This window comes from Pipistrellus hanaki (assembly GCF_964339955.1).
Source record: "Pipistrellus hanaki genome assembly, chromosome: 6".
In the NCBI taxonomy this organism is placed as follows: Eukaryota; Metazoa; Chordata; class Mammalia; order Chiroptera; family Vespertilionidae; genus Pipistrellus; species Pipistrellus hanaki.
The window spans coordinates 42206548-42230992 of record NC_140508.1 but is presented as its reverse complement, the minus strand read 5'-3'; the positions used below and the strand labels follow the sequence as shown (position 1 = coordinate 42230992).

The window sequence follows — 24445 nt, the reverse complement described above, 5'->3', positions numbered from 1 at the left end:
AGAGATTGACCTTCACTTGGTGCTATGGCTGGGGCAAGGACATGGATGTCATCACGTAAGCATTTATTGAGCCAAGCCCTCTCCCCGCTCCCTGCTGCCAGGCTCAGAAAATTAACAGCCACATGTGGGTGGGGAGGATGGAGGGAACTCCAGAGCCCTCCTCACCCCTGCATTCCTGGCTGCATGGATGCAGATTGTAAACATTCCCTCCCCAGATATTGGGAAGTGGAATACATAATAAAATCGAATACTATCTGAAATCCAGAGATGATTCCAAGTCTTACCTCTAGCCAATAGTTTCAGCTTCCTCTCCTATGAACTCCTTTTTCAGGGAGCCTGGTCACATTGCAGGTTGAGTTTCAGCAATTTTAATATTGTTGGGAGAGTTTTCTGAGGAGTAGAGAAATGGCCTCCAGGAGACAAAAGGAAGAACAGAAAAATGAGCTGGGAAACCCACCTTTCAATTCACATAGGAGTAACAGATTTTATTTTACTTGTGCCAGTGGAATTGTGAATAAATAGATGCATCTGAAAACGCAATACTATTAGGGCACTATAATGATGATGATGATAATGATCCTATATAATAAAAAACTAATATGCTAATTAGACCAAACAGCAGAATGGCCATCTGGACAACCTTCCAGACAAATCTGGGGCTGCAAGGGCGAGCCCCTTGCACAAATTTTGTGCATCGGGCCTCTAGTAATTGAAATAAATAGATGGATGAAATAACACATGTGAAAACACAATATGTTAGGGTATGATGATGATGATGATGATGATGATGATTGAATTGTAGAGATTTAGAAGGCTATCCATTTTCATAGGTCTATTGCTTTGGTAGCTAGAGGCAAAAAATGATTCCTTACCTTCTTTTTGTACTTGTTACATTCTGTTCCTCAGCCCCTTGTCTTCCTGTTCCTATTTTATAGGGTCATTAGTCCTGTGAATATTTCCCCTGTGTTCTTCATTCTTACCCACATTTATAACCCTTATTCCCACAGCACAAAACCATCCTAAGTTGGCAGGATCTTGAGGGACTTTTAGGATCAGTGCTCCCGCCCCACTTCATCCTCAGCATTGATGGAATCAGCTTCCTCCTGCCCACAATTAAGAGACCTAATCTCATATATTGAGCATCAAATCAGAATCTCTGGAAGGTGGAACCCATATATAGGTCTTTTTATTTCTGAATCATGAAATTAAAGCCCAAAGAGATTAAGTCATCTGCCTAAGAGAGCACATTAATGACTGTCTCAGCAAAATACTCAGCCCTCCCTGATAATGCCCATCTTCCATAGCCTAGCATCACTTTTATGCCAGGGGTTATGCTGTGAGAGAATGCCAAGAGCATTTTACATCGTCCCCTCGTGAATAGCTTTAATCAGTAGTTCTCAAAGTGTGGTCCTTGGGCACCAAGGGGATCCCTAAAGCTCTTTCAGAGGGTCCACTTATCTCAAAAGTACTGAAACATCATTTGCCTTTTTGCCTGTGTTGAGATGTACACTGATGGTAAAACTGTTGGTGTCTTAGCATGAATCTAATGCTATATATAGTTTGTGGTCCCAAACTATGCTAGTTATAATACAGTTCTTTAACAGTACAGTTGAAAACAAATCACAACCCCCAAAATTTCACTTAACAATGTCCTTGATGCATTAGTAAAAATAGCCAAATTTTATCAAATCGCTACAATTTAATAAGAGACTTAACATTCAGTTAAATGAAATGGGAAGTGTACTGGATTTCCTTGAGATAATGGTCATCTTGAGGAAAACCGCCTGCTTGGTTGTTTGAGTTGCAAGCTAAACTAGCCACTTTTCCCAATCAATGGAGTGCAATTTTTACTTGAAAGAACAATGGACAAACAATAGTTATTCAGCCCTGGGTGTTTGGCAAACATTCGAGCAGACAATAAAGGATTAGTAAACTTGAAGATGATCGATTAAGATTATTCAGTCTTAGAAATGGGAAGAAAAAGAATAGAGAAAAGTGGACAGAATCTTAGAGGCTTTTAAAAGAGAGAGGAGAGACAGAAGAATATGATTTAAAAAAAAAATAAAAAAATGGAAAGACCCTAGTTTGAAAAAGGAACTGCAATGATAGCTCGAAAGCTTGGATTTTAAAAAATTTTAGATATAATTGACATGTAACATTGTAGAAGTTTCAGGTGTACAATGATCACCACAGTCACAAAGTAAATCAGTTTTGGGATGTAGTGTACAGCACAGAGACTGTTTTTAACAGTACTCTATTGAATATCTAAAAGTTGCTAAGAGGGTGATGGGGCTTTGGAATTGCTCCAACCATATTCTGTTCCCTCTTGAATAAATGCTCCTCAGATTTAGGTAATTTTAAGAGTTTTTTTTTTTTTTTTTAAATATGTTTTTATTGATTTCAGAGAGGAAGAGAGAGGTAGAAACATCAATGATGAGAGAGAATAATTATTGGCTGCCTTCTGAATGTCCCACAGTGGGGATCAAGCCTGCAACCTGGGCATGTGCCCTGACCAGGAACAGAACAGCAGCATCCTGGTTCACAGGTCAATGCTCAAACACTGAGCCATACCAGCAGGGCAATTTTCAGAGTTTTGAAAAAGTTGACTCAGATAGTGTTCTTGTTGCTTTTATGGAAAAGAATAATTCCAGAAATCCTTACTCTGCCATTTTGCTGATGTTCTCACCCATCTGCTTCTACCATGCAACTTAACAGAATTGACTGAATCATTATGATAAACTAATATTTGTATTATTCACCTAATTAGAAATTTGGAATATTTGCATCCTTCATCAGAAGTATGTGCCCTTAATCAGAATCAAACCCAAGACTTTTCAGTCTGCAGACCGATGCTCCCTCCAAACCAGCCAGGGCCCAATTTTGTTATTATTAAGTGAATAAATAAATGTTTTCAATTTTTCTCACTTTTAGTGTGAAAAATATTGATAGATATAACGCCTATAAACAAGTATTCTGTGGAGTCCTCAATGATTTTTGAGAGTCTAAAGCATCCTACTGCCAAAATGTTTGAGAACCTGTGGTTTAGACCAATCCAGGAGGTTCAAGCTTAGAACTCCACCTACTTAAGGTTGTATGGGGCTCTTTTCCTTTAATATGGAAGTGATTACTTCGGAAAGTACCTAGAATATTCAAGCCAAGCTTTCACAGCAAGCTAGAGGAATGCTGCTGCTTCCTTCCGCCAAAAGGAAAGACACTAAGGAGGCCTCGTTTAATTGTTCAGGGAATTTCTTCCTGGATGGTTCTGCATTCCTGTCAGATCACTGTGGGTCAAGCAGGTCTCTCTGCCAGCATCCTGCAAAGATTCTAAACCCCAACCCTATTCACACCATTTCAGCTGCTACTTCTGAAGTCTCTTCTTTGGACTCCCTGGCTCTTCCAGTTTGTATCACTCAACTTAGTGCTGGACCGACCTGCAAGGTTCTCTAAGAAACCTATATTATTACCTGCCCCTCTTCCACTCCCACTGGCATCATATTGTTTTAGGGATGGACATGATGTCTCACGCATCTCCTTGACTCTTCCTCAACTCTTAACATACCAGGCACCAGGACATAATTTGACACAAGTTGATCAGCTGACCAATCAAGATAAAAACTTAGGACAGGAACACTATATTTGAAAAAAAAAAAAATATCTCTAAACTCTGTCATTTCCCCTCTCTGATGCTAGTTTTCTAACAGGACACACAGCACCACGCTCCAGGGTTGGAAAGCTCTGGTTTCCTATGCGAGCGCCACCACTTACTAGCTTTGTCCATTTGGGGGAATTACTCAGCTCCTTGAGCCTGCATTTTGCAGCCAAGGAGCAGCTAGCACAGGGCAGAACAGAGAGGAGGCTTCCAAGGAATGCTGGTTCCCTGCCCGATTTCCTCCCCTCCTCTTTAAGGTGCTTAGAGATCATGACCCAGGACACGTCAACCACAAACCGTAACTCATAAAAAGGCATTCATTAACCAGGGAGAAGTTAATTATACTTAATCCAGTTCCCGTTCCTCTTTACTGTACTTAGGATGACTTATAAGTCTTTTATCAGCTAAACACATGTTCCATAAAATCATTCATTACTAAATCAGGACATTCTCTCATCCACTTAGTCATTCAGAAGTTAAATATATTTAACCAAATTATTTCTCTAAAATTCCTTTTGTTTTCCCTTCTTAATTCTTGAGAGCGATCTCTGTTCCCTTCCTTTACTGATTTCTTACCTGGCCCGTTGTGCCTTTTGGCCTTATTTTCTTCTCGTCTGTCTCTTTTTCTTCCATGTAAGTCATGGTACCTTTAGGGAAGATGGCTTTTCTGGCAGAAAGATCATGGCTTGGATAAATCAGGAAATCAGAATTACTAGGGATTTTCCAGACAGAAGCCCATGGTGGTGTTTCATGGGCCTTATGAGCTCTTAACTGAGGCCAAATCTCTAAGAACTCACTGAAAAGAGACATAAAGGGAATGGTGTGGGCAATGTGAAACAAGTAGAATTCTCTTTCTTTCCATTCCTCCTTCAGCTTTAATTGAGGAGACCTATGCCTAATTAATGATGATGAGGATAAGGCTATCTCTGAGGGTGGGACAAGGATGATTTGTAGAAGAATATGTTGAGATCTTTTATTTTTAATATTTTCCCCCCAAACTGTATTTTTACTGATTTTGAGAGAGAGAGAGGAAGGGAGGATAGAGATGGAAACATCCATGAGAGAGAAACATTATCTCCTGCAGGCCCCCTACTGGGGATTGAGTTCATAACCCGGGCATGTGCCCTGATCAGGAATTGAATTGGTGACCTCTTGGTTCCTGGGTCAATGCTCAACCACTGAGCTATACCAGCCGGGCTGTGTAAAGTTCTTTAAAAGCAGATTCTTAGGTCCTTTAACCACAGATTCTGATACAAGAATTTTAAATAGAGTCACTGATGATTATTTCATAAACTTCTTGAGAATCAGAAGTAGCCTGGTTTTTGCACTTACCCATCCTTTTCTTTTTTTATTGAGTTATATTTGACATACGACATTGTGTAAGTTTAAGGTGTACAACATACTGATTTGATATATTTATATTAGAGGTCCAATGCACAAATTTGTGCACTTTGAAAGGAAATTAATTAGAAAAGATATTTTAGAGGCCGGGGAGAGGGAGAGCTCCAGAGTGTGTCTGGCTCATCTCGCCCAGTCCCATTTGGCCAGACCTCAGCAGCAAGCTAACCTACTGGTCAGAGCATCTGCCCCCTGCTGTTTAGTGTGTGTCATAGCAATTGGTCAAGTGGTCCACTAAATAGTCCACTGATCAGTTGGACACTTAGCATATTAAGCTTTTATATATATAGATTGCAATATAATTATCATAGTTGGGTTAGCTAATAACTCTATCCACATTCTTATAGAATACATATGGCATAAAGTTTTTGCTGTGCAAAACCCTTTCACATTGATTTTCTCTCTCTTTCTCTCTTTTTTTGGTTAATCCTTATCTGAGGATATTTTTCCATCAATTTTTAGAGAGTGGAAAGGTGGGGTCGGGGGAGGGAGAGAAAGGGAAACACCAATGTGTGAGAGACATATCTATCCATTCCTGCACATGCTCTGACCAGGGCTGGATGATAGAACCTGCAACCCAGGTATGTGCCCTTGACTGGAATTGAACCTGTGACCCTTGGTGCATGGGTGGTGCTCTCACACTGAGCAACATGGACCAGGGCTGATTTTCTGTTTTGAATCTCAGAATAACCTTATAAAATAGACAGAAGCAGGTACTATTTTCCCCAGGAAGTTGCCCTAAATTTCAGCCTTCCCAAGCAAAATCAGATATTAGTTATGGGTCTATTAGTAGAGTGGCTTCTACTTGGGACCCAAGTTATCAACAAAACAACCTGTGATCAAAAGTAGAATTAGTCTGTGATTTCCAAAAATGAGAACTTTGTGAGCTGGCATCCAATGTTTGAGGGCTTATGAGCACATGTGAGCTCAGGGAGACAAAGGGGGCCCTCCAACGAGGAAGAAGAATAAGGAAGACGATGGGCCATAGCTGTGTGTGTCTAACACTGACCTTCTGGGTTAGACATTTGTGCACATTTTACACAGATCAGTCAGCAAACGTCTAAGCATCGCCTCTAAGGCCCAGCCAGGCTCCAGCTCCTGCCTTCTGAATGTGGTTGACTTCTTAGCTGGATAATACACAGAATGAGATCTGCAATGTTACAATCACCATGATGTCAAACAAGATCAATGAGAATGCAAATTATAAAGCAAGTGAAATAAGTTTTTACGGAGACTGCAGAGCCTGGAGGAGGATTCTAGCGGAAAAGGTCAGCAAAGCATGTCAGACTCTAGGCCCCACGTGACTCCAGGCAATAAAGGGAGAGCAGGCTTGGCATGATCCAGGATTCAGTCCCTTCCCTGCTGGGCCAAGGTGGAACACTGGGCTTGATTTACGTAAGTCAAGTGGCTCATGGACAGGGGTTTCCACCCAGAGAGTATCCCGGGCTGTGGTTTGGATCTAATAATCAGGTAAATTCAAGAGGAAATATCACTATTCCTCATGCACATGATCCTAGTATGGTGTTATCTTTATAGTTTCCTGGTAAGAAGCAGGCCTTCTTAGCATGGTCTTAAAGAGTCATTGCTTACCCGGTTCTACTGTATGAGGTAGAAGACTTCAGTTACTTGTATACAGTATCTCACTCCAAAAAGGATTGGTTTTACAAAGTCCCATAGCGTAAACATAGCTTAAAATAAAAAGAGAGAAGAGACTAGAATATACAACATCTCCCCGTTCATCTAAGTAATTCGCAGCCTTTACAATTTGGGGTAAGGCTGTATGTGGGAAGTCTTCAGGGAAAAGGCTGAGCTTCTCAGGGTTCTTAGCAGAACTGGGGCAGATGGAGCTCAGAAGCCAGCTGCCTCTGACTACAAACCCAGGGAGACCACAGTGTGTCTTAACCTAAGGTGTCCTGAGTGTGCCGTGAAGATCATGCCTATGTCCTGTGTACCTCGATGGGAGAAATGCCGGCATGCACATTCACCCGTGGTAACTGACCCGTCTGCTTTCTTCACCCTAGCTGCACCCAAAATGATGCTGCTATTTACCAGATTTCTGCTAAAAACAGTGATGGAATGATCTGCTGTTCTGCTTCCATTGAAGTGGAGTGTGCGTCAAAGAATGCACAACTCACCCCTAACCCGCAAGACGATGGAGACTCAGGTTGGAAACGTGAGACACAGACACAGGAGCAGAAAAGCCCGAGTGGAACTGATGAGGATGTATACCGTCTTGGGACAGCGCAGTCCACATTACCAAAGTTAACAGATGGCACCTTAAACAATGATGAAGACCCGCACTCCAGCCATGAAAATCCCAAGGCACAGAAGTACATTAGCGCCAGCCTACTGCTGTCAGAGGCAGCCACATCCATCTGCCCAGGTGACAGGGCCCCTGCTGACGAGCAGGCCAGCCCACAGGTTTCCAGCACAGACTCTGAGAGCGACTATGAACTTTGCCCAGAGATAACCCTAACCTACACCGAGGAGTTTTCAGATGATGACCTGGAGTATCTGGAATGTTCCGACGTTATGACGGATTACTCTAATGCAGTTTGGCAAAGGCACCTGGAGGGGACTGAGTGTGTTTTTTTGTTAGAAAGCGATGACGAAGAGGTGGAATTGAGCAAGTATTGCCTGGGGGAGTGTGAGCCTTTCCTCAGTGAAATGGGTTGTGGGCCGAGGGTGTCAGATAACACCGGGCAGATGTTGGCCTCCGCGGGCTTCAGTGGTGATCACTCACGGTCCCAAGGAGTGAGGATAAGGCGTCTCCGAGCCTCCACCCCCAGCCCCCCAGCCCCGCACACAGGGATGACTCTGACTTTGGGCTCTCACGAGGATGGGACGTCTACGGTGACAGAGCAGGGGAGATATAAACGACCCACCGCTTCTGCCGAAAATGATTATCCAGGAATTCAAGGAGAAACCAGAGACAGCCACCCGGCAGGAGCGGAACCCGCCAGCGACAATCTGCTAACCATGGATAAAGCAGGGGCATGCAGAGAGGTGAAGCGCTTGTCTGATGAGTTAGAAAAGCCAGGGATGAACCAGAGTTTGGAGACTGTGCCCGAGGACAAAGTAGGGGAAAAGGATTTACAGAGCAAGAGCAGCTCAGAGAAGCCTGCCCGGGCGCGGCGACCAGGCACGAAGGGAAAACCCAAGAAGCGGAGTCCCAGTCTGGAAGACAGCGCAGCAGAAGGCACCCTCAATCACCTCTGTCCCCAGGAGCCTTCCAAGCAGCCCCTAGCAGAGAGTGACAAACAAGAGAGTTTGCATGCCAGAGAGGAGGCTCCCGATCTGAATTCCCAGGCCCCTGCAGAAGGGACTCTTCCACCCCAGGCAGAGCAAGACTCAAGAAGGCTGCAAACCCCCCCAGTTGCTCCCCCCCAGGAAGGGAGCCCAAACTCGGAGTGCCACGAGGTGCAGGTTAATGACCTCTTTGAAGCAAGCTGGGCTCCAGATCAGAGTGATCATCCTCAGGTAAGGTTCCTCTTTTTCAAAAATCACAAGATACAGATGTGTGTGTGTGTGTCCCTTCCCTTCCTACTCCCAATTGCTATACCACAATACGGGCAGGGTACTTGTGAATGACAGCTGCTGCTGCTGCTGGGAAGGAAATCTGGTTTTGAAAAAAGGCCCAGATAAACCCTAAGCCATCCTAATTATAGCAAAAGAAGAGAGAAGTCAGAGGCACTAATGGGCTTCAGGACAGCTGGACAAAGAAACCCGATAGTTTGTCTGCAGCATGTGTTTTATCAGCAATGTCACTATTGAGAAAGGTTTTCAAACACATGTGTTGGGTGTAGCCTTTAAAACAAAAACAAAAACAAAACATTCTTTTTAGTCATTTGGGAGGGGGCACTTTGAAAATGGTAAATGCTGGCTTTCATCAGAATTCATAGCATAAATGAAAGATTTCAGTGTGTCTGAAGGACTTGAAGAATTCTCTCAGTGATGCTGGACAGAGTAGACAATGCAGATTTTTGCTGTGCTGATGGGATGTTTGGATCGGATGTGTGTCTTATTTTGCTTTGCTTAGACCACAAAGTATAAAAGAGTCTAAGGAAATACTGCCAGGAAATATATTTATTTCTCCTGCTACTGATTTGGGGTATATTTTAAAGAGATGGAATTAAATTCATGGGGATAATTAATGCATAGATGATGTTGTACTTGATATATGAATTTATTATATCTTTAATTTGAAAGGGTTCCAATGGGCTTTGAGCCAATGCTATACTATGACCCAGATTTCATTTAGTAAATAAATACATAAGAAGAGTTATTTATCAATTATTTTTACTATATCTTGTGTTCTCCCTTCCCCCAACTTTATATAGGAGCCTAGTCTTGACTTTATAGGAGATTTGATATACTCCAAAGAAAACAAAATGTTCCCCAATGCATTCCAACTTATTAAACTCACTGTAAAAAAGTAAAAATACATTGATTTCTAATAATCAAACTATAAGATAGACAATCTAAAAATTTCCAGTTCTGAGGCAGCTTTTTTACTGAGCAAAATTGTTCTGTTCCACTGCCCAAACTGACATACAAAAGCCCCATTTATACTTTACATTTTGCACGAGAGCCAATTTATCCTATTTAGTTTTTTTAATACTTACCACTTTGCTGAGCACGTGCCCATGACCACAGATTCATGTGCCCAAGATAAGTTTATAGAGGTGGTTGCACCAAATGTCAATGCAAAATTCAGTTGCGATATTAATTTTTGCATGTCAATAAATTTAGCATTTCCTTTTCCATTCTTAAAATACTCTTCATGGCTCAGCAAAGTGTTTTTTTTACAGTTGTTTACCCATATTGAGCCTTTCTTTGGACAAATTAATTATTACAGGTTGGGGGGAGATGTGAAATAGCCAAGAAGAAGGAAGTGGACAGGAGGGGCTATTGACACTATAATTTTAGACCCTGACTGTGTGTGTGGGGGGCAATATCTAGCTCCTCAATTGACCAAAATTGAGAGGAGCTAAGGGAAGGAGCCCCCCTGATCATCCTCAGCTTGTGCCTGAATTAAATTCTGAGGTCTAGAGTCATGTTGAGCAGCCTGCTCTCTTGTTGACTGGCAATGCAGCTAACACAATGGGCCATCTCTGGGGCCATGGTTGTTTGTCTTGTGCACATTCTTGTCTCTATCAGAGTTCTTTTTTAAAAAAATTATTTCATTATTTTTGACTTTGAGAGAGAGAGAGAGAGAAAGAGAGAAACATTAATTTGTTACTTTTCCCATTTATGCACTCATTGGTTGACTCTTGTATGTGCCTGGACTATGGATTGAACCCGCAACCTTGGCATGTCAGGATGATGCTCTAACCAACTGAGCTACCCAACCAGAGTCTATTGAAGTTCTTGTGGGCCTTTTGCTCACATATTCACATATACACACTCACACATTCATGAATGCACACCCAGCTTGCCAACTATATGCCCAAGGTGCTCCTGTGTTTTGTGGCACAGCTATTATCTCAGAACCAGGAACATGACTTCTGAGAAAGCTTGCCCTTTCTCACTATGCTGTGCCCAGTAACAGAGCTGAGCTCTCACTCAAGGGACAACCAGAAATGTGAACGAAAGCTGTATATTCAAGAGCAGTTCTGTGCAGCTTGGAATTTGAAATAGGATTTATCTGTGGCAATTATTTTGCCTTGACTAAAACAAGAACATTTGCATGGGAAAAGTAGCATAATGAGTACAGATTCTTTTACCCATGCAAAAGGTTACTGTGGAACTGCAGGAGATGTCTGTGTTTCTAACACACATATGCAATAGAGCCAGGTTGACAGCAAATGACTAAATATTCTTGTAAATGTGACACAGAAGCATGGGAGGGGGTCAAGGGGAATGAAATCAAACTTTAAAATACTGTTCCCCCCAAAAGATAAATGAATCTTTTCATAACAAAGTCAGTAAACATTTTAAATATGTATTCTCAGACATTTAAGGCTTGTGGGAAACTAAAAATTTGCAATGATTAAAGATCCCTGGTTGGGGGTAACACTTACTAAATTTGCCCACTCTTGGCTCTTGCCTCATTCACTTACCTTAGGTGTCTTTTGTAGAGACAGTGACCAGCAGCTTATCTTTTAGTATTTTCTCTTCATCTGTATGTTGCTCTTAGCATTCTGGGAAAAATTCCATGCCTCTAATTCTATCTTACAACCACAGGCCTATGTTGTAGACTATCTCCTGCCCACACCTAGGTCTCCAGGTGTATTTACTTCCTAGCTTCCTTTCCTGCTTTTGCAATGCAAGGCCATCTTGTTCTGCTTTGTCTTGAAATAATACTTACCCAGGCTAGGATTGGAAAGCCCCCAGTTTCTCCACTTTCATGGAAGATGCCAAAGTTAATCCCAGTTTGGGAATGGAAAAAAGAGAGGGTACCCCAGGTTAACTTGAATCATCTTCAAGGGTACACTGCCAATCCTTCACCTTGGTTTTTGATCTCACTTTCCTGATCCAACTCAGAGGCAAGACCTGACAAGCTGCCCATCTTAAGTTTCCCTGCAGCCACACTGGGGTAAGATCATCCTCACTCCTAAATCAGAAGTGCTGTGCCTGTCCTTTGGCGGAGCTGCCCAGCCTCACCCCAGAGGGCCTTATATTTCTCTCTAGGGTCATGGGGTCTCAAGTCTACAGTATGGGAATATCTTCTTAGGTTCTGATAAGAGCCTTTCTGATCAGAAATAAGCACTAAGCCTAGAAGGTGAGCTCTATGGTGGCAGGGAGTTTTGTCACTACATTTTGTTCATTGAAATATTTGAAGCCCTTGGAATAGTGCTGGCCACATAATAGGCAATCAAAAATTAGTAAGTAGCTACATGATACTAGATTAAATTCCAGGTATAGCCAAGTATGATTCTACAAGAGGCCCAGTGCACAAGATTTGTGCAGTGTGTGTGTGAGGGGTGAGGGGGTGGGGGAGGTGGGCCCTCAGCCTGGCCTGCACCCTCTCGCAATATGGGATCCCTCGCTCCTTACCACTTGCCTGCCTCAGAGACGAGAGGGGCTCTGGCCACCACTGCTGCACTCATCAACCATGAGCCAGGCTTCTGGCTGAGTTGGCGCTTCCCCCTGTGGGAGTACACTGACCACTAGGGGGCAGCTCCTGCATTAAGCGTCTGCCCCCTGGTGGTCAGTGTGCATCAGAGCGACTGGTTGTTCCGCTGTTCGATTTGCATAATAGGGTTTTATTACATAGGATGATGATCAGTCTCAACCACTTTTTGGCTTTCATTGTCGTAAGTATAGTCCGTGGCTCCCTTCACATACCAACTTTCCAAGAGGAAATTGCTTTCCATTGCTTTGGTCCTGGGAATGGATCGGTTTGTGCTAGAGCATCTATATATCCCTTGTGAATGTTGGTGATTCACATACAACCTTGGCCTTATCATTCCTACTAATTCTCACAATGCTAACCAGATCCAGGAAGATCTTATATCACCTTAGCATTTAAGACCTTCCAGAATATTGCTTCCATCTACTTCTGAGAGGCAACGCAGGCATACCCATTGATTTCCTTATCTGGAAAATGAAGCATTTTCTCAGATAGTGTGTTTTCCATCTTCTTGTCTGAAATGTCCTTGCGTGGCTTGTTGCTAGCTCGGCTCTTCTGGTCCTTCAAGATCCTGCAGGGTCCTTTAAGTTGCACCTTCCCTGAAATGCTTTCCTTATTCTTACCTACGATTTCTCCCTCCAAAGAAACAAAGATTCTTGGCCTCAAAACTGCATTTGGTTTCTGCCCAGCTGCTTTCTGACTCTGTGACCCTGTGAACAAATACTTAAGCTGTCTCAGTCCCAATTTCCTTTTCAAAACCAGAAATAACACTAATTCTAATTCTACTAATAATACTTCATAGGGTTGTGAGGATTGAAGCCTTGCATATAAAATGGTCAGGAAGTCTCTATTATGCAGTTAATATTTAATAAGTATTATTCTCTTTACTTTGTTTATTTACCTCGTTTTTGTTATTGTTGTTGTTAATCCTCACTGAAGGATGTTTTTCCATTGATTTTTAGAGAGAGTGAAAGAGGGGGAGAGACAGAGAGAGAAAAATCGATGTGAGAGAGTCACATCAATTGGTTGCTTCCTGCATATGCCCTGAGCAGGGTTGGGGATTGAGCCTGCAATCGAGGTACATGACCTTGACTGGAATTGAACTGGGGACCCTAAGTCTGCGGGCTTACACTCTATCCACTGAGCCAAACAGGCTAGGGCTATTTACTTTCTAAATACATATGTTCTTTCTCCACATATTGAAGACATATCGATGGCTGACTACAAGTGGCTTTATACCTCTTTTTGGTTGAAACTTTTATGAAATAATTGTCCATGCTCATGCAGTTGTAAGGAATAATACAGAGCACTCGCTGTACACTTTGCCCAGGTTCCCCTGGTTAGTAGCATTGTGCAAAGCTGTAGTATAATATCACAACCAGTAAGATCAGTAGATGCTATAACAATTACAGCTTCTACTGATCTTATTCAGAGTTTCCCATGTATTGGTGCACATGTGTATTAAATCTATGCAAACATATCACCTGTGTAGGTTCATGTGATAACAGTTTAATATAAGTTCAGCTTAGTAGCTAAGCAGGCAGTACAAAACCAGGGTATGCAACAGCTTGAAAATTTGCATGGCCAGGTAGCTAGTGACAGGCAGGGTACATAGTAGGTCTTCACCAAAAAAATCTTTTAAGCCTAGAAAAATATAAGCAGATAATCCAAACTTTCTTACAATATAGTTTTCATATCTGGGACAGCACAACTTGAAATTTTTGATTCATTTGCATAATAAAAAATGTATCCCCACCAAAATAACAACTGTTACAACTGCCTCCAGGAGGCTGATAAGCCAGCTCTCTACTGATGATGGGAAGGGCAGAAGTTTATAAGTGCTCATCTCTCAGCACCTGGCAGTCACATCTCCTGTCAGCACTGCTCATGGCCAACCCAGGGCGTAGGCCAATCATTTGTTTTTAATCACAAAGCCTGATGCACCTCTCCTGCCAAATACCACCATTGCCTGGACCTGCAAGATGTTTGGATGTCCTGGTTCCCTGCAGGAATAGTACCCAGTTCGTGTTAAAGAATCAATGGAACATCATTACTCCCCACTGCCTTGCTACTCACTGTAGTCTGCAGAAAGTCTGTCAAAATGCAGAATCCCAGGCCCCACCTCAGTTCCACTGACCCAGAATTCTAGGAGACACATATGCAGACTGATGTCCCTGATGCCCTGGTCAAGAGATGAAATCTTTCCCAGATTAGAAAAGCCCCAAACAATGGCCTCAACCCTGGCTACATGTGGGACCTTAAAACATTCTGATGCCCAAGTTCCACTCCCAGACATTCTGCTCACATTCTATCCATGGCGTGGCTTGGGCATTGGGGGCTTTAAATGCTCCCAGGTGATTCTCTGTACCTCCAAAGAAGAGAATCCTTATTGTGCTTTAAAATCACCTGTGGTCTTTCTACCTCCAGAAGTCCTGATTTAGGTGGTTTTAGGGTGGGCTAGGAATGCAGGGGTCTCCCTGGGGGGCTCCAGGTCCCCCCAAGGGCTGCAGAGACCTAAAGTTGTTATCCTTGTGAAAGTGTTCTCAGGGATTTTGGGGCCCCTTCTCCCTGGGTTCCTCCAGTCTTAGCCAAGGAACAAAGCACAGCAATGTGTATCCTTCACACATAGGGGTTCCTACTTCAGTGCAATACATGCATTTATGAACCACCTTACATTTTGCAAAATCACACACTTAAAATATCAGGACTCCTGGGAAACATAGCCTCCTCACAGGCCACTTCATGAACAAGCCATTTAAATACCAGAGACAAAAGCAAAAATGTACCCAGGACCAGCGAGGGCGGTGGCTCAGGTTGGCCAGTGGTTAAAAATACACAAGATAATTAAGTGGAAAATCGAAATACCTTTGGACAGAGGAAGCTGGTGGGTGCTGAGGCAGAGGGATCTCCAGCAGCCAGCGGGGCTGCTGGGAAGGTGGGCCTGGGAGATGCCGCCTGCCCTCAGTCACAGGCCTGGAGTGCACTTCTTAGGAGAGAGGACCGCGGGGCCAGGATGTGGTTTCAATTTTATTAAAATCTGACTCGAAAGGGTCCCTGCTGCCAGTGCAAAAGCTGAGTTACAGGCTATGTAACTTCCTGCTCAAGATTCTATCATTTACTCCAGGGATTCAGAGCCCCTTAGCCTAGGAAAAATCACACAGAAACCAATGCAGCATTTGCGTTATACTGATGTCTTTCCCCTATTAACTGATCTCATAGGGCCATTCCCTTATTAACTCATCTCATAGGGCCATTCCCCTATTCACTCATGTCATAGGGCTAGGTCATTATAGCACATGTGTTGTAGCACAGAGACTGCATGAGCCCAAAGGCCTCCTTCTGCTCAGGTGCTCTGAGTCCTCAGGGCAACGCATCAAAAGTGAGGGCCTGGATTTATTTGCATTGGATCACCTATAAGGTACATGTTTAAAAATACAAATCTCTAAAATTCCCCTTAGACGTGTTGAACCTGCACTTTTATTAAGCTCTCTAGGTGATTCTCATGGGCAGTAGAATTTAAACCATCAGCTTAATAAGACTGAGACCTAGAGAGAAAACTATAATTTGAGGTGGTCCTATAAAGAATCACAGGATTTAGGAAACAACGGGAAGTTTAGGGCTTGGCTAGTGTAACCACTTCGCCCAAAGAGGGGGAAAAAACCCCCCCTCATGATTTGGATTTTTCTCTGCTTCCTAGTGGCTTGCTCTAAATGTGGCTTGCTCTTCACCTGCCCGGCAACTGAAATACAGATCCTGATTTATTGTAACTAATCCAAAACAGGTGTGTCGGGTCCAGCTGAGTTTTATTTTGAGGAGCAGTTCAGTGACAGGAATTTGGGTGGCAGCAGTAGAGGCTGGAGAGGAGGGTCACTTGGCTGCTAGGGTGGGTTGTAGTCCCCTTAGCAAACCTCTCATTACTGCCTCGGGTGGAAGCTGGGTGCCACAGACATACCTGAGTGGTCCTTTGCTATGATTGAAAATGCACTTGCTTAGCTGAAATGGGATAGAAAAAACATGGGACTAACCAACCATCTATCAGTACAAATGACAAAGCTACGGTCATGAAAACAGTATGGTAATAGTCCCAAATAGATAAATAGATAAACCAAACTGAGTAGAAAGCATAGAATCAGACCCAAGAATATATTGGAAATTGGCTTATGATAGAAATAGCCTCTCAGGTTGTAGTGGAGAAACAAAATCTACAATGGTAACATAGTTAGTCAACCATATGAGAAAAAACAACAAGACCAGTGCCTGACAGTGGACCCCAAATAAATCCAGAGGGGTCTCTGAGTTAAATATTAAAAAACAAACAAAACTGTAGACTACTGGAGAAAGTATTGGAAACTATTTTTATGACTTTGAAAGCTGTAAGTTCTTCTTAGGACCCAAAGAACAGCAATAACAACAAAAAATAAAGCAAAGAATAAAATAGATAATTTTGATTACATAAAATTAAAAGTTTATATATAACAAAAATACACATTATTAAAATGTAAATGAAATTGACATACCAGGAGAAATTGGTGGTATATATAATAGAGAAATATTAATTTCCAAAGTATATAGAAAACAAATAGATAAGAAAAATACTCTTAAGTGAATTTTAAAAAAGGTAAAATTAAATAAAGGTGAAGTTCATAGAAGAAGGAATACAAATGGTTAATAAACATATTGGAAGATGTATAACAAGGATGATAATATCAAGTTGTTGAGATTATGAAGAAATGGGTACATTGATTGCCAGCAAGAGTATGATGCTATCTCTTAAAATTAAAAAGAGCACTACCCATTATGTAGCAGTTTATTTTTTAATATCTACTCTTGAGGAATCTTGTATATGGGTCTAAAGAGATATGTACTATAATATGTGCTGCAGAATTATTTGTCTAAGGAAACATTTATGTGGAAATGGCTAAATGAAATGTAATCTGTTTAAATGATAGCCATTGAGAAACATTATGTATACTGTGAGTAAAGTATATTACAGAATGATACTCTATAATATCATGCATGCTCAAAATCCAACCCATAATAGTTTATTTGTTTACACACACACACACACACACAAACACACACACACACACATTTTTAAGTCTGGAAGAATCCACACCAAAATGATAATGATGACTAACTTTGGGGAGGGAAATAAGAATCTTGAATTCAGAGGGTTGCTTAGTGATATCATGTTTTTAATGCAAACTATTGGATTATTACCAGTATTATTAAAAACTATTTTTTTTAAAAAAAGGAAAACAAACGGGGCCTAAGAATTTTTGATTTAGTCTCAGTTATGCCATTAAATGGTATGTTCTAAGTAATTTCTCCTCCTCTTTGGGCCTCTTTGCTTAGTGTGAGCTAAAGGGTGAAACATGAAGATCTCTGTTTCGTAGGCATTAAAACCCTTGGACTCTTTATCTATATCAAACAAAGTGGAAGAAAATGTGGATCTTAAGGTGAGGAAAGCCTTTTTAAGCATAAAGGGGGAAAATTGATAAAATAGACAATGTAAGAATCTTTCACATAAAAGATACCACAATAGAATTTAAAGACAAATAAAAACTTAGAAAGACACTTGTAATGTGTAGGCAAAGAAAAAAGTGTACAGAGGAGAAACCAAGGTACATCAAAACTGCTGCCTTGCACAATAATTTCAAAACTACAACTAAAGGACAAAACGGACATCATGCAGAATAACAGGAAGGCTGGCTGAGTGGAAATTCTACAAATAGAAGGAAAGAGAAAAGCACATTGAGAGTCACATGAGCTATGGAAGGCAGAGGTGCAGAGGCTCGACTATGGAGAGGGCTGGCAACTGGTACACAGCTGGGATGAGTAGAACCATGCACCACCCAGCCCGGCTTGGGCTCCTCCCTGGCCACCTGCCACTTTGTGCATGATGTCTGACTGCTGGTTAATTAGGATCAGGTGAAAACCAGCAGTCTGACATCCTCTGAGAGATCCAAGATTACAAGAGGGTGCAGTCCAGGCTGAGAGACCCCACCAGTGTACAAATCCCTGCACTGAGCCTCTAGTTTCATATAAATGGAACCATACAAGTGGCTTTTGTCTTTCTGCTTTTGTTCACTTAACATAATATTTTCTTTTCTTTTTTTTTTTTAAATATATTTTATTGATTTTTCACAGAGAGAAAGAGAGAGCGAGATAGAGAGTTAGAAACACTGATGAGAGAGAATCATCGATCAGCTGCCTCTTGCACACCCCCAACCGGGGATGTGCCCACAACCAAGGTACATGCCCTTGATCGGAATCGAACCCGGGACCTTTCAGTCCCCAAGCCGATGCTCTATCCACTGAGCCAAACCAGTTTCGGCTTAACATAATATTTTCAAGGGTCATCCATGTTGGAGACACTATCAGTTCTTCATTCCTATATTATGGGTGGGTAATATTACACTGTATGGGGATACCACATTTATTTTTATCCATTCATCAGTTGATGGGCATTTAGGCTCTTTCCATTTGGTAGCTACTATGGATAATGCCTGTATAAACATTAATGTACAAGTTTTTGTGTGGACACGTTTTCAGTTCTCTTGGGTAGATACCCAGGAGCGGAATTGCTAGGTACTCTATAAGTAAACTTTTGAGGAAGTACCAGTCTGCACCGTATTACATTCCAACCAGCAGTATATAAGAATAAGCCAGATATGTAATTTTAATTTTTTGGAAGCCACATTAAAAAAAGAAGTTTAAAAATACAAGCAAAGTAAACTTGAACATCTTATTAATATATTCAACATAAACAAAATATTATTTTAATGTATAATCTATGTTAATGAGAGATTTTATTTATTTTTATTTTTTGGCTGCCAGCATATCTCAATTTGGATGCTAACTTTGCATTGGAAATGCTTGATCTGTATTGCGATTTCATCATATTAACAGTTGAAGGAGTAGATGCACATGCCCAAATTATTCCAAATCTACTTAAAATAGTCCTCACTGAATCACACATGTCCATTTTTCATTTACATGTAAATTAATTAAAATTAAATAATATTTAAAATTCAATTTCTTAGTTGCACTAGATACTCATTAGCCACATATGGCTAATGAATGGCTACTGGGTTGGACAGCCCAGCTTACTTACTTCTGTTGCACTTGTGATTTTTAAAAAACATTACTGCCGTAGGCCACAACCTTGTTTCCCCCCCTCTTTTACAGCTGATCCAGTGACAAAATATCATTTTCTCTCTCTCTTATTCTCTCTCTCTCTTTTATTTTTTAAAATAGACTTTCTGTTCTAGTGCAGTTTTAGGTTCACAGAAAAATTGAGTGGAAGGTACACAGATTTTTTATATGACAATTACCCCCACATACAAAGAACATCTCCTACCAGAGTGGTCCATTTTTTACAATCAATGAACCTAAAATGACACATCATTATTATTCAGAGTCCATAATTTACAGAAGGGTTTCACTCTTGGTGTCGTACATTCTATGGGTCTTGACAAATATATAATGATATGTATTCACCAATTAGAGTATGTAATTCTGTTTTAGAAGCAAGAGTTGCTTCCTAGATGCCATATATTTCTCACCCAGGTCTACTGGTTTGGAACAAGTGGAAAACAGCAGTAATTGTCACCATAGGGACCCCTCAGCCTCCAAACCCTCACTCATGCAACCCTTATTTCTAACGACAAGCTCTAACCAAGCCCCCCACTTCCAGGGCCTTCATGTCCCAGTTGGCATCCCAGCAGCCCTGCTGCTTGTTGGTCAGGCTCCACTGTGTCTCTTGTATCACTTTAAAAACAACATGGCACCCTGCCCCCAAGCCATCGATCGGGTTACTGTCAAGCTACAGGACAAAACAGGACACATTCCAGCGGTCTTGGAGGTCATAGGTTACTGGGCTGGGGAAATCAGATGACATCTGGGGAGTGAGGGGTTGGGGGGAGGGTGGCTTTTCCCTTCAAAGCGTTTTTGTCAGGGGTTTTCATCTGAGATGTCTAAGGGCTCAAGAACAGCATGGCCACCTTCCCAGAAGCCAGGAGTTGATGCCTGGGCTCCTACAGGATTGTGCTCCTCAAACTCCTCCTTGCACGCAGATCACTGGGGAGCTCAGCAGTTCGTCTGGTTCAGCATGTCCGGGGTGGGGCCTGGGAACCTGTATTTCTAACAAACTCCCAGGGATTTCTGGGGACCACACTGTAACAAAGGCATCGGGTTTTTCCCTGGGAGTATTCAGTTCACCCCACCCCGCCCTTCTACCCTCCTGCACCACTCCCAATTGCCCAATAGCTAATAATAGCTTCCGGTTATTGAGTGGCGATGTGTGCCAGGGACTGTGCTGTGATTTCAGTGCATGAGCTTGTTTAATTATCTCAACAACCCAGCCAGATAAATCCCGCTGCTGTCCGGGCTCCGGGTCGGGGTGGTGCGGCCTGGCTTTGAGCAGCCTGCCTAACTTCAGGCCCTCGAGCCCCAACCCTGACATTACCTAACTTCCTGATTCCATTTTAGGTCTGAGTTCCCTGACTCTCTTTAGAACGAAAATAAACTCTGATAACTGTGGCTGCCTCTGGTGAAAGGGACGGAGAGGGTGGCTGGGGTCGGAAGGATACTTAATTGTCACTCAATTGCCTTTCACTGTGTACATTGTGAATTGTGTACTGTGTGTGTGTGTGTGTGTGTGTGTGTGTATTATCTACTCAAACAAAGTTTATTTTTATTAAATAGTTAAAAAATAAGTCCATGGCGTTGCTAGTTAGAACCATAAACCAACAACTGGACCAGTATCAGACCAGTTCTCAGGGCAAGGGGATCAGCTAACTTCCTCCGAAATGGGCATTCAGCATTGCTTCTGAGACAGCAAAGGTCCCTAAGGCTCCAGCCATCTCCTTCCCATCCTCTGGAACTCTACCTAACAAGGTTGGTCTACAGCTTTCGACCAGAGGATAAAAGATATGCTTACCCCCTGGTTGGTGTGGGCTTTTCCAGAACTGGTAGATTCTATAGTAATAATTTGATGAGTATACAATCCTGGTAAAAATGGGACTTTTCAAAGTCCTATGTGAGAATTCCTTCCCTTTGGACAACTGAACATGGTTTGAATTCATTTACATGTAAATTAATTAAAATTTGCTTATCTTAGCTCTTTTGTGACATCACACATGAACAGAGAGGAGAAATTAATGACGTTAACCAAAAACTGGATGGACTCAGCATGTGGGTGCCCAGATGTGATTGGAACTTCAGTGCTAATCTTGCTAACTTAAGCTAATTGCTGTGATCATGAAAACATGAACTTTAACATGCATTTTAAAGGAATGTAGGTTAATCACTTCCAAATCCACACCGTGAGTCAATCTAATTGCTAAGAAGAGTTTACCAGAAGAGGCTCTGACCTAACCTGTTTTTACTGAACACATAAACTTCTGATGCAATTAGCCATAATTAAGTGACCACATCAGAGAATTAATTGGCTCAGGGGACATATTAAGAGAAACCAAGGTCCAGTTTGGGCTGGACCAGGGGAGTATAGATGATAACATTAGGGAGGTTTGGGCCAGAACCTGCGGGGTCTTATGACTTGAAGTTGGGAAAAGAAACTCAGCCAAGGGTTAGGCAAATAGCAGAATGTTCCTGCTATGCTCAAAGTACCTTTGGACACCTCCACCTGTCCCTCCAAAAATACCCGTTCCTCCTAAATTCATTAGCTTCACACACATGTACAGTAATGACATGGCCCTCACACTGTCCTTCTGACTGCTCTTCCTATCATTGACAGAAGGGACATAAGCTCATGCACAACAAATCCCAGGTCTTCACAGACAGAGGCAGCTGGAACAAAGCCAGCCCAACACTTGGGCGCGGGGAAACATGGTGAGAACTCACCATTTTGAGCAACATTTGCAGACTGCAGGAAACATTCACCCGAGTCTTCGTAGGTCTTCACATGCAGTCCTGGTGCTGTAGGTCACAGAGGTCACCACTGAGAGGTGGCCATTACCCTGGCCCACATGGCCTCAGGTCCAGTGGTTCCTGCTCTTTCTGTGTCCCCCAGGATCCTGAAGGCCCATCTTGTGGGTGCCACACAGCCATGTCCCCCAGGCTCTTGCTCACTCCCTGGCATTGGCAATGGCATTGTCCTGAGAAGAGACACCCCAGGTCCCTCTGTCCTGCCTTCATTCTCAGGCCAGCAAATCTCTCTCCCCAGGGGAGGTCAGTCTCTGATCAAAATACTCTTTCCATGTCCTTTGTTCATCCAACAAATATTTATTGAACACCCGTTATGGGTCAGACCCGTTGTGTGTACCAGGGACATCACAGTGAGCAAAGCACAGTCCTGTCCTCAGGACACTCACCTACTTGTGAACAGAGCTACCAAGTGCTGCAAAAACAGACAGGGTCAAGAGCAAAGGGGGTGCTGCTCCAGGAAGTGTGCCAGGCCTCGGAATCTTCTAACTTCTGAAAATCCTCTAAACTCCCAGGATTTTAAGCCTTTAATGCCAGTGAGCTGAGAGTCGAACACAGCCCCTTGAGGCAGTGAAGAACCACCTCCTCATCTGCTTGACTATAAAGCAAACAGGAAGGAAATCCCAGGAGAGGCACTGGGGTGGGGGGCGGGTAATAGTCTTTCAACAACAAGGTGAGGGAACAAGGGTGTCTCATTTAGGGTCACCCCGTGTCCTTCCACCTCCCCATTTAGTTTCTGTATGGCTGTTCCACCCCCCGGAGCACTCCTGGAATTGGAGTGGGCAACACTAAGATGGAAGGAGGCAGGAATTTTGAGCCACTGGACATGCTAACTCATGTCCAGACCTGGCCTCATGACCACTGTGGCCATGCTACGCTTTTCAGAGGACCCGGAAATTCTGAGGACTGGCCTGAAAAGACACTGATGGATATGAACTTGGAGAAAGCCAACCATGTAAAGCAGAGGAGTGGCCTCTCAGCTGCTCCCTTTCAGCCCAGTTTCTCTTCTGAGTTACCTTCATGGAGAAGGACAAGGATAGGAAGAAGCAAAGGGAAGGCAATAGTCAGCTTTTCCTGGGCTCCTCTGATGTCATCTTCCTTCCTAGATTTTGAATATCTCCTCTGCAGAAGGCTCAGATCAGCTCAAGCCTCCAGCTTCCTGTGCTGCTCCAGAGTCTCTGTCCTCTTGGTGGGCCCCATGCTCAGGCCGCACCCTGCAGGCCCTGCACTGTGCATGTTGTCCTGGTGATGTTCTGTCCACCAATGGGGATGGTCCAGACTAGTTAACCCCTGGCCAGACCCCTGAAGTCTCCACATCGCCAGGAAAAGGAAGGGTGGAGAAGCCTCTTAGCCTGTGATTGATTCGAAGGATCCTCTGAGGATCCTCAAGAGAAGTAGAGGTGGGGGCACTTGGCAGGCTGCTGGGGAGGAAGGAGGTCCCACATAATGTCCTCCAAGCTGGTGTACTCAGTGATGTTGCTGCTCATCTGATCGGGGCTGAGGACGGAGTTCAGGATGTGGCCTGTGGTGACAGAGAGAAATGAACCTCGGCATCCACCACACAGCAGTCCATCGTGGTGTCTAGCGTTCCCTCCAGGTGCCTGCACTCAGACACAGGAATGGCAGACATCTACTGCCACGATTCTGAACCCACTCTGGCCCTCCTGGCAGCCCTGGCACACAGCCTTCACCTTTCCCTCAAAATCCCCCAGAACTTTGACACAAATAGCTAAGTTTACAGTGGCTCTGTTATAGCCCAAAGACAACAGCTGAGCAAGCACGTGTTTATTAAGCATCTACTTAGTGTTCCAAGTATTACAGCAAGCAGGTGTCTCAACCCCTCAAGGAGCTTGTAGTGGAATTCCCTGAGCTGGAAACCTGAGAGTTGTCCTTATGCCCTCCTTGTCCCCAGTCCCCAAATCCTGTCAATTCTTCCTCCACGGTGTCTCCTGAGTCTGGAGCTTCCTCTCTCTATTGGTTCCGAAGGCTGGCATAACGAATTGTCTCAATGGATAGCTTCAAACAACAGCAATGGATTCTCCCACAGCTCTGAAGGGCAGAAATCTGAAATCAAGGTGTCGGCAGGGCTGGTTGTCTAGAGGCTCAGAGGAAGAAGCTGTTCCATGCCTCGCTCTCATAGCTTCTGTGGTAGCGCATCTCTCCAGCTTCTGTCTCTGTGGTCACATGGCATTTTCCCTGATTGTCCCTGCGTGCAGGTTTCCCTCTTCTTATAAAGACACCAGCCATCTAATCCAGGGTGGTCTTATCCTAACTTGATTAGGTCACACGCACAGGTGCCACAGATTAGGATTCAAACATATCTTTTTGAGGGACATGAGTCATCTGTCAGCACTCTACGTTCCTTCAGCCACCAT

The 24445-nt window shown here is 43.0% G+C and overlaps 1 protein-coding gene and 1 long non-coding RNA gene across 5 annotated transcripts in view; one reads left to right on the top strand and one right to left on the bottom strand.

Moving 5' to 3' along the window:
• Positions 1-11317, bottom strand: part of LOC311624466 — a 33603-nt gene extending 22286 nt beyond the window's left edge. The window contains exons 1-3 of the long non-coding RNA XR_014795327.1: positions 11110-11317; positions 4226-4334; positions 285-410 (exon numbers count right to left, since the gene is read on the bottom strand). This is a non-coding gene — a long non-coding RNA (uncharacterized lncRNA). The remainder of the gene's footprint in view (positions 1-284; positions 411-4225; positions 4335-11109) is intronic.
• The window catches only part of ALPK2 (alpha kinase 2), a 100267-nt gene that overhangs the window by 33352 nt on the left and 42470 nt on the right, over positions 1-24445 (top strand). For 3 of the 4 annotated variants that reach the window (XR_014795323.1, XR_014795324.1, XM_084887732.1), the window contains exon 1: positions 7075-8527. Coding sequence is in view for 2 of the 4 variants with exons in the window: in XM_084887732.1 (XP_084743858.1) it covers positions 7124-8527 (1404 nt within the window). In the remaining 2 variants the exon portion in view is untranslated. Of the gene's footprint in view, positions 1-7068; positions 8528-24445 lie in introns of those variants that run through there. The other variant, XM_084887733.1, reaches the window with a different exon arrangement.